Source organism: Xiphophorus couchianus, chromosome 19, assembly GCF_001444195.1.
Source record: "Xiphophorus couchianus chromosome 19, X_couchianus-1.0, whole genome shotgun sequence".
In the NCBI taxonomy this organism is placed as follows: Eukaryota; Metazoa; Chordata; class Actinopteri; order Cyprinodontiformes; family Poeciliidae; genus Xiphophorus; species Xiphophorus couchianus.
This window is the reverse complement of record NC_040246.1, coordinates 20,763,170-20,773,936: the sequence shown is the minus strand read 5'-3', so window position 1 is coordinate 20,773,936 and position 10,767 is coordinate 20,763,170. Positions and strand designations below refer to the sequence as shown.

Here is a 10,767-nt window from a genome sequence, read left to right as displayed (position 1 = left end):
AACCAGAAAAAGGCACTTCCTGCTCATTAAAATCATAATTTCTGAAATATCTTTAGTATTTTTGTTATGAACGAAATAGTATTGATCTTTTATATTCTCCTTATAACATTTATATGAATTAGACTAAATTTCTTGACTGCGCGGATTCGTGATGATCGGAACCTTTCGAACACGGCGTGTTTCAACGGGGAAGAAGTAGATCCGGACACTCGTGGGCTCATTACAGGCTGACGCAAGTTGAATGACGGATCTGTCACCTTACCGGTATGATAGAAAAACAGAGAAAATAACCAGATATTTCTTATATGTCTTTTAACTCAATAGCTTTTTTTAAAATTATTGAACACGCCAGCTGTCTTTTTTTTTCATTTTGATGGGGAATATTAGCAACGATTAGCCAGATTTACCAAGCTATCACATATGGGAGCTTTCTGTGCTACGGAAGGAGGAAATGTAGAGATGTCAGAGCATTAAATCTGCTTTATTTTTCTGTTTAAAGACTGATTGTTCTATTTGTTTAATTTTTTACATTATACCAGTGTGAAGGAGATGACAGACTACCAAGGAGACGTGGAAGGAGCCAGCACTCCCATGGAGCTTTATGAGAAACTCAGCGAACAAGGGGGAAAAGTGAGGTCCCTGAAGTCAGCCGAAGCTGATAAAGTAAGGCACATTTCCAACAAAAAGAAAAGAATAAAACTGATTATGTTCCTGCTGAGGAAAGTTCATCAACAACCTTAAATAATTATTTCCAAAAAGGGGATCTAGTCTGTCTCATCATTTAAAATATCGACATGGTGTTTATACTGTGTTTCTATATAAAACATATCTGTTTACCAAGCTACACCCACAATTGACCTAGGTCGATTAAAAACCTGTTTTTGAGACCCAAGTCTCACACGCAAAGCCTCGCAGCTCGTTGTTTCTATGTAAACATAACTCGATTAGTGCATCATTTCTACCGGATTTTCACAATATATCAGCTACTAAATGGACAGAGGAACTAACAAGGTCATGTCATGGTCTGGGAGGAGGTTACTGGTTTCTCAGTCACAAGATGGTTGCAAACCTGAGGCCAGCAGGTATCAGTCAGTTACGGTAGATCTGACATTTGGTTTCATGACGTCAATATGAGAAGCTACAGACTGATGGGAGGAACCAAAGAGCTCTGTAAAGGTAAAGGCAAATCTTCTGAAGCTGGGATATAATTAATTTAATTTCACATAATTACCTCGGTAGAAGCCATTTGTTTGTTAAAATTTTATTAAATATATTTGTTCTATTTGATGTTTGTTGTGAATGACGTAAACTCACAAACGATCGAGGTAATTAGTCCAACGTTTAGAAACTACAGCGGCTGTAATGCGGAACAGCAAAGGTAAACAAAGGTAAAATAACCCGAACAGGTGATCAACTCAAAACCACTCCTACCTTTTTACTCTCTCTCTCTTTGTAGTTTTAGCAAACCTGTTACTGTGGCAACCGCCTGCGCCCAGCAAGACGAGCAAAGATTACGTTAAAAACAACATTCAGTTCGTTATGATATCAAGTTTCCAGGCTTGATATTTATTTCTCGATTATTGATCAGCGCTTCCCTGAACACAGTGATGGTTGATTGACTAGCTGTACTTGGTGCTAACGTGGCTAACAGGAGTAACAGTTTAGTCCAAAGCCTTTTCTGCTAAAATAAAATCTTTAGTGTATGTCAGATACAGACACATTGCATATTGATCTGTTTAGCTAACGTAAGACTGTGTAGCAGACAGGCTTCAAGGTGTAGAAGTTGTATCAGTTCTGCCATTATGCTGTACTTAGCTAACGGGAAGCTAAGTGTGTTTGTGAGACGGCCACGCACGTGACCACGTAGAATGGGTATCAGCCAATGAAAAGCGGCCCCTGTGGTAAGCTTAAATTTATGGTGTACTGATATATTTGTACTGTAAAAATGGACTGAAAAGAACTGAAAACTTAACTCTGGAAAAATTTTAAATTTGGACATGAACAACCTGTAGGAAAACTGGATTTATTTATTTTTTATCAGTAACAGAAGTTTTAAAAGTGAATGTGATTTTAAATTATCTCTTGCCTTGTTTCTACACATTGAAGTAAACAGAGCATCAAAAAAATATTTTTTATAAATACCATCTTATCTGTCAGTGATGAACAAATGTCCATCCTTTCATTATAATATAAAAGATAGTATAATTTTTATACATGTTACTAATCTGGAGACAGTAAGAATTAAGGGAAAAAAGCAATATAGATAATCTTACTCAGTTTTATTTAAATTTTTTGCCTAATAGATGATATTGTTGTTATTTTTGCCCCTGTTTTATTTATTTATTGCAGGCTGAGGTTGATGCTGCTGTCCAGCTGCTACTGCAGCTGAAAATGGACTACAAACAGATGACTGGTCAGGACTACAAAGCAGGATGTCCACCATCAGTGAACGATGCTGCGCCGAACAACGGCCCGGCAGCAGATGGAGCCGGTGAGGACGATACAGTGGATCCATGGACCGTTTCAACCACCAACGCCACGGGAGTCGATTATGACAAATTAATAGGTGAGAGTCCAGTTAGCTCTAAGTCTGAGGGGAGGGATAATCCATTATGGCGGATTGATAAACATTCTTTCTCTTATTTTATTTTTTTTTAGTGAGGTTTGGCAGCAGTAAAATCGACCAGGAGCTGGTGGACAGAATAGAGAAGGTTTGTGGACAGAAGCCCCATCGCTTCCTACGAAGAGGAATTTTCTTCTCACACAGGTGTTTGTTCTTCCAACTAATAACTGACATATTAATCATATTAAACTTTTCACATTGTAATTATGAACTTCAGTATGCTCTATTTTATCGCATAATTTAGCATAATTTTTCAAATCTTTGGAAATAAAAATGATTTCCAATTGTTTCCAGCTCCCTCACTGCAAAAACACAAAATCTCACCAAGTAGTTTTGGTTTAGTTTATTGTGCAAACATCTTAGTGCACTTAAGATAAGACACAACTAACTTATGAGTAACTTTTCAGAAAGATAAAGGAGCTTGTTTTAAATCAGTGATTCCTTAATATTGATGAAAAAATACTAGTTCCACTGGCAGATTATTTCACTTATGACTGGGGAAAATGTTTTGTTTTAAATATCATATTCTGTCAATGGAACTAATAATTCTTCAGCAATTTTAAGTAATTATTGACTTAAAACAAGCTCCTATATCTTGTTTAAAAGTTACTTATAAGTTAGTTTTGTCTTACTGTCAGTGTACTAAGATATTTGACCATAATTACTTGGTCTAGTTTATTATATATTCACCAACTTTCACTGCAGGTGCAGCTGGTAGACAAAATTTATCACAATAAATAATAAACAATATAATAAACACAATTTTTTGTGTCCCCTTTTGCCTTGTAACCAACTGAAACAGGACTATTTATTTATTTATTTTTCTTGGTCTTCATATTGTTTTCTGATGTTCCTAACATCTTTTTTACTGTAACGTCACATATTTATTACGATAAAATGAGACACAATTAGACTTTATTGCTGTGGATTTTATGCAATGAAACCAATCAAAGAAGGTTCAACACAAATTCACGGCACACTTTTTACTTTTTGTGGGCTGCAAAGCATTTAATTTCCCTCTTTGCACTACTTTGTGTTGACGAAATAAAGTCACAGTGAAATATTATTGGATACAGAGGAATAAACGTAATTTTTCTCCCTTTGCTTTGCAGAGATATGCATCAGGTACTGGATGCGTACGAGAAGCACCAGTCGTTCTACCTGTACACTGGCAGAGGGCCGTCCTCAGAGGCCATGCATGTTGGTCACCTCATCCCTTTTATCTTCACTAAGTGAGTTCTTTTTCCCTGCATAAATACATCACTACTACACCGTAGATTTCAACACTGACCAAAAGGTGCAGTTCTGACTATCAAAATGAAGCAAATTGCACTGAACTCCTGGTTCCAGATGGCTCCAGGACGTGTTCGACATCCCGCTGGTGATCCAGCTGACGGATGATGAGAAGTACCTGTGGAAGGACCTGACTGTTGAAGAATGCCATGGCTACGCCATAGAAAACACCAAGGACATAATCGCCTGTGGCTTTGACATCAACAAGACCTTTATCTTCTCTGACCTCGACTACATGGGGTAAAACAAAACTGGAGACTAAAGAGAGAACACTGTCATATAAGAGTGTTTTTTATAGTGTTGTTTGTTTTTTACTTTAGTTCCTCCCCGGAGTTCTACCGAAATGTGGTGAAGATCCAGAAGCATGTGACGTTTAACCAGGTTAAAGGCATCTTTGGCTTTACGGACAGTGACTGCATCGGTAAGCGTCTGAAAGCAGTGAAATGAGTGACCGCGCAGATTTAAAAAGTCTTAAATACATACATCTAAAATTAAGGCCTTAAAATTTCTTGAATTAATTTAAAAGAAGGTAAATTGGCCTTAAATATGTTAATCACGGGTCTTAAATAAGTCTTAATCTAAAATTAAGCCTTTCAAATGTCTTAAATTAACTTTAAAAAAGTAAGTTGGCCTTAAATACATTAATCACAGGTCTTAAATGCATACTTATAAAATTAAGGCCTTAAAATGTCTTAGAATAATTTTTTAAAAGTAGGTTGGCCTTATATACATTAATTACAATTTAATTTTACATATTCTATGTATATTCTTTCAGACTTACTGAAAAGTCTCATGGGACTTTTCAGGCAAACCTTTAGGTCGCTTCTTCATTACGTTCTGTGACTCTGGGCGGTTGATGCTACTTGTAGCTGCTAATATACTCTTGCTAGCCAGAAAAGTTACATTAACAACTATATTAACAGGAACCATTGATTCTGGTTCCTACAGTGGAAACGGACAGAGGATGAAAAACCAGGGGTGGAAATTTAAAATTTTCTCCACCCACTGTGGCTGGTAGAGAAAACATTTCACCAGCCACTGTTTTTTCTTTTTCTATTACAAACCCCACAAGTACAAGCACATTATAGAAAATGTATGATTTATTTTTAAATCTATGAAAACCAAATTACTGACAATAAGTTTACTATACAGATGCACATATACAGAATAATTTAACATAAAGCATGAACACCTTAACAGGGTTGTAGTGCAATAAGTTAATTTGAAGTAATTACTAACAGCAAACGTTAACTACACAACCCTAACATTCTTGCAATCATATGTTGAACATTTCCACATTTTGGCAACAACTCTCCCTGATAGTATTTATTAAAGATGTGTCTAGTCATTTTAAATGGTATCAATAGCTGCTTTCCAACTTGTTTTCCCTTATTCATTACATTTTTTTTTTATTGAACTTCACAATTATTATTACTAAAATATCTCAGAACGTGTGGAGATAAGAAGGTGGAGCTACAGAAGTAGCTGTGTGGGTTGCTAGGTAACGGGCTGGGCCTTGCTGGGGTTGCTAGGTAACAGCACAGTGCCTGTGGATTGTTAGGTTACATTCTGGAGGTTTTTGAAACGGCTTATTTTCCAGACACCACAAAACAAAAAAGACTGGGTGTTTTTTATTTAAGCACTTTGACTGTTTTTAGAAGCAGTTGTGACCCAAACAGAAGTACAAAAAGTGAATTTTGCATAATAAGTCTCCTTTCAGGTCCAATTTAGACACTTTATCGTTCTAAAAATAGTTAATCTAGGATTTAGTTACTCTTTAATTCAGCCTGTTTAGATTAACTTGAGAATAGATTTCAGTCTCCAGATAAGCAAATCTGTTCAGTCTCATCTTTTCCAAGTATACGTTTGAACAGTTATTGTGTTTTGTTCTCCATCCAGGAAAGATCAGCTTCCCAGCCATCCAGGCCGCGCCATCCTTCAGTAACTCCTTCCCTCATATTTTCGGAAGCAGACAAGACATACAGTGCCTTATCCCCTGTGCCATTGATCAGGTCAGAACCACAAGATGGAGGAAGGAATGCAAAGATATGTTTATTGTACAAAATAATTAGTTTTTCTGTCCTTCACACAGGACCCCTACTTCAGGATGACCCGCGATGTTGCTCCGAGAATCGGTTACCCGAAACCAGCCCTGCTGCACTCTACCTTCTTCCCTGCCCTGCAGGGGGCGCAGACGAAGATGAGCGCCAGCGACGCTAACTCCTCCATATTCCTCACTGACACGCCGAAGCAGATCAAGAACAAGGTGATTTAGGGTGTTTTCACCTGATAGTCTGCTAACAGTGTAACATTTTTACCTGCTGCGGTTTGATTTCACACTGCATCAAACGAACCAAACTAATTGAAAAATCTGTTCCCCTCCTTGCCTGTGGGGGCTCTGCATCAAGAAGCACTGAAGAAGACACTGAGCGCAACTTCCTTCCTTTCAAAATCTAAACAAAAACGGAGTGGCGTCAGATTTTAGTGGTTGTAGGATTTCTCTTTTGTCTTTGGTAAAATACATCAAATAATTTCTCCTGCTAGCGCTAAGCTAGCATGTTTGTTTTGGTTGTATTTACCCAGAATTCCCTGCGTTTTAGTCCACTTCCTGCTTTTGGAGCTTTCTCCTATGTGCTTGCATTCAAGCCGCACCAGAGTTCACTATAACAATGATACAAATTTGTTTATTAAACATTTTATTTTAAATCAGGGTAAAAATATTATTGACATAATTTTCTTGCAATGGAAAATGTGAAGTACAACACAAAGTACTAAAATTGTACAACAAAACTTCTATAATAAGTAGAACCACGTTAATCCAGACTTGTACTGAGAAGTCGACTTTGCTGCACCCAAATCAGCTTTTATTTCATTTATTAAACTTTTCTAAATATAGCAAGAATTTTGAAAGAAAGTGACACAAAACGAGCCTAAAATGACTGGATCAGCGATGGGAAAAAAGACAAAAATATGGCTACTTTATTTGCTTAATCTTAGTTTGTTTTCTATATTTTCTTGGCCCGAACCACTTCACTTTTTTCAGAGTTTGATTGCGCATTCTCACTTCCTTGAACAAATCAGACTTTCTAAACAAACTGACTGAAGTTTGATTAAAGCAGACTAAACAGGGCTGGCGTGAATGCGTGCTTAATCAGATTAGATTTACGTTGCCAACTTCCCTCACCTCTGATTATTCCCTACAGGTTAACAAACACGCGTTTTCTGGAGGGAAGGACACGGTGGAGGAACACAGGAAGTACGGCGGGAACGCAGACGTAGACGTCTGCTTCATGTATTTGACTTTCTTCCTTGAGGATGATGAGCAGCTGGAGAAAATCAGACAGGTGAGGAAGAAAACAAACTTGTTCTTTCTTTTTATCCATCTTCCATCTAATCCCACTCATCGTCGTCTCTCGGCAGGACTACACGAGCGGCGCTCTGCTAACTGGCGAACTGAAGAAGATATTGATTGAGACTCTGCAGCCGATGATTGCGCAGCATCAAGAGAGACGCAAACAAGTCACAGATGAACTAGTGAAGCAGTTCATGACACCAAGGCCTTTAAATTTTAACTTGTAGCTCACAGATCCGTGTTTGTTGTGCTCGGCGGTTTTTTTCCCCCATTTGAAGTCGTCTGTAATGGGAGGAAACAAAAAAAACTGCTCATGCTGCTGCAAATACACATATTGTTGTTCAGGAGTAAAAATAAAAGGCATGTTTTCTGAATCCTGCTTACAGACAAACAAAAATCATCCGCTTTGGAAGTCCTCTGTGGAAATTTAACTTCTCACATCAGTGAACGCAACCCTGTAAACGGGACGACTTTATCACACTAATACTTTCACAGTTTGAGCCACTCTGTTATTGGTTGCTATGTTCCAAAAACAAAAGGTTATTGTGATTATGTTTGGGCTTTTAATGATGCATTTTTTTATTTTTTTTTTCAGAGTTGAACATCATGCAGCACATAACTGAAATTAATTTTTAGGAAAACAGAATTGGGTGTACTGATAGAGCCAACGTTATACTCTTGGAAAAAATGGTTGCATTAATATAAATCAGATGGTTAAGCACAAAAACAAAAAAATCAAATGGATTGAGGCTTTGTTTCCAAAAGCTTCATGTTATTCATTCCATACATTTAAAAGACAATTATGATGTTTCTTTAAATTTTGTTCCTATTGAAGGAATATGAATCCTGGGTGTCCAAAGAGCAAACTGACTCTGACCCTGAATTAAAAATGAATCAAAAAGTGATATTTTTTTCTGTGCAGCAGCACAAAAGAAAACTATATGCTTTTATTTTAATACAGCAAACATTTTGAATCAATGGTGAATAACATCTGTGTCCTATAAAAAAACAAAAAGAAAATCTGATTACTATATTTGCTTGATTTTGACTCAATATTTTTGACCCATGTGACAAAAAGTTTGGACACAAGATATTCCAGCTACTCTGCATTTCTCCACCACAGGCAAGAACCTATGATGGTCCACTTGGACTATTGTAGATAGTTTTTAAAAAATGCTAGGAAAAAGATGGACATTTCTGAGTGTGCAGCTAATTCTTGTTTTTAAAAATAATTTCAGGTTTTTTGTTGCATGATCATCCAATCCAGTCAGTTATTCTGTATCTGTTCTTGATTTTCTGTAGATTGGGACATGATGAGTTAATCTTTTAGATCTTTTAGCCTACTTTCTGTTGGGAGACCAGTTTAGATAAAGTAAACTAGTCGATCCTACAGGCAGTGACTAAGCCAAGTGGAGTTTTACTTATATTTACAAAAAAAAAGGTTAATCACAGTTAATTCTTAATCAAATAAGAGGGGGTTTACTTTTTCATAAAGGTCCAGGTTGTTTTGGATAATTTTACTTCATACATAATATTATTGTTAGAAACCTGTGTGTTTTCATTTATTTGGGTTATTTTTGTGTGACAAAACAATAAAAACAGAAGAAATCTGAATGGGATGGTTCTTTTTCACAACACTGTATGAAGTTGGACAAGTTTGATTCAACAAGTAGAAAAGTTGGATTCAAAAAATAGTAAACCTTAAAAATTATGAGCACAGAAGAAAAATGTAACTATTTTATGCTTTTTATTTTATAGGAAGCAAAGTTTGGTGTTGTGCCAGAATGCAAGGTGTTAATGTACAACAGTAGCTGTGTTTCCACTGACCATGTAATTATGCAAATTGAAATTACAAAAATAAATTAGCTTAATGGAAAAACGTTTGCAGGAGGATGAGGTGCTTTCTCTGTGGTAGCGAAATTATTGTATTTGGAAATACATTAGATACATTTCCTGTACAAATATACACAAAACTTTGTTGACATTCTGCTAAAAAAACAGACACTTTTTACTAGGCAACAATGGCATATTATTATTATTATTATTTATTTTCACGAGTAATTTGAGTGTCCTAAAAAGTGCTATATAAATTTAAGTATTATTATTAAAAACTGCAATTTTCCGCGTCACACAGGTCATGTGATCAACAACCGGATGTTACTACAAATGGAAACAGCGAAGAAGACAGGAAGTGGAGGACGATCGTGGCGCTGCATGTTTTGTTAAAAAAAACAAACAACTTATTCACGTGTGGGTTTAATTGCCTTTCTTATTTAACGGAAACACTGCAATTGTGTGGATCTTTTTTATGTTAGTGGAATTTTGTGCACATTTACAATAAAAACACGACTAATGTTGCCAATTGAATAAAATGAACAATATCAGTGATTATAAGTAAACCAAAAATGTGTTGAAGACAAATATCTGACTTTTTTTTCACAATTAAGTGTTCTAGGAACAAATGCAACCCACTTTAGAGACATGAAGTCGTCTTGTATCCAAGTTCAAAAACAGAATAAACACTCTCACTCTCCAAACAGTTCAGGAATCAAAACTGTTCCACGCTGATAAACTGATAAAATAATTAATCACTGTACAACAAAAGTTAGATTTCACCACTGGCTTCTTGGAGGAACCAAAACACCAAACAGAAGTGTTTGTCCTTACACAGAAGACATAAAAATAAACAGATAAGTTCATTAATAACATTTAAAAATAGTAATGCTTGTCTAAAAAAATCCTGCCAACTAATCAGTAACTTAGCAGATCTCACCTCACAGCGATCCCAACGGGACTCGCTATGAAGCCCTGGAGATTGGCGGGGAAACCTACAGGACCCACGATGACGGTCTGGATGCAGGCCGGGAGGCTGGAGGGATATGATGTCTGCAGGTCTGTAATGCCGGCGGGAGAACTTGGCGCTGGAGGCACTGCTGGCCCCAAGCTCCTCATACGACGCCTATCTAAAACAAAAAAACTAGAGTTCATAATATAAATAAGTGTCTGATGACCTGGCGACAAAGGAATCGTCTGGTGATGAAGGAGACCTGAGTACGATGGTCTCAAGTTCCCATAGCACCGCAGGCCTGCGGGCCTCAAGCTCTCCCTCTCCTGCCAACAACTTTCAAGGGTTAAGCTTTTCAGCCATCAGGCCCCAGGTGTCAAGCTCCGCAGTCCTGTTGTCCTCAATCTTTTCTGCTACTGATGATCAAGCATGAAGCTTGGAGCCCTCAAGACACTTCTTTATTTATGTTAGGTGAAATGTATATATATTATCATATATTTGTTGTTTCATTTATAACAATAGTGTTACTTATATGATGTTCCGTCTTATATGCCTTTATTGTTTTCTTTTCCTTCAGCATAAAGAATGTTTCTGTATTGTTTGATTTACTTTATTTCCTTTTTACAAGAGGGCCTCCCTGAAGAGAAGCAGTGATAACCGTGCTCACAGGGTTTATTGCTCAGCAGGAACTTCTTCTTCCTTTGAACTGTTAGA

At 36.9% G+C, this 10,767-nt stretch overlaps 1 protein-coding gene across 1 annotated transcript; it reads left to right on the top strand.

Moving 5' to 3' along the window:
* The first annotated feature begins 128 nt into the window (after positions 1 to 128).
* Positions 129 to 8,882, top strand: wars1 (tryptophanyl-tRNA synthetase 1). The gene is made up of 11 exons (XM_028001155.1): positions 129 to 264; positions 540 to 663; positions 2,350 to 2,566; positions 2,659 to 2,767; positions 3,736 to 3,855; positions 3,974 to 4,156; positions 4,237 to 4,337; positions 5,816 to 5,928; positions 6,009 to 6,182; positions 7,120 to 7,260; positions 7,337 to 8,882. Exons 1-11 carry the CDS (start codon positions 242 to 244, stop codon positions 7,493 to 7,495), a joined length of 1,464 nt encoding a protein of 487 aa, XP_027856956.1. The 5' UTR covers positions 129 to 241; the 3' UTR covers positions 7,496 to 8,882.
* Positions 8,883 to 10,767: the final 1,885 nt, after the last annotated feature.

What these genes read in the sequence shown, in the direction of transcription:
- wars1 (XM_028001155.1), top strand. Translation starts at nt 242, where the DNA reads ATGACGGATCTGTCACCTTACCG. An exon ending in CGATTATGACAAATTAATAG is followed by an intron (nt 2,567 to 2,658) that starts GTGAGAGTCCAG and finishes ATTTTTTTTTAG; the next exon opens with TGAGGTTTGGCAGCAGTAAA. An exon ending in TCCCCTGTGCCATTGATCAG is followed by an intron (nt 5,929 to 6,008) that starts GTCAGAACCACA and finishes TCCTTCACACAG; the next exon opens with GACCCCTACTTCAGGATGAC.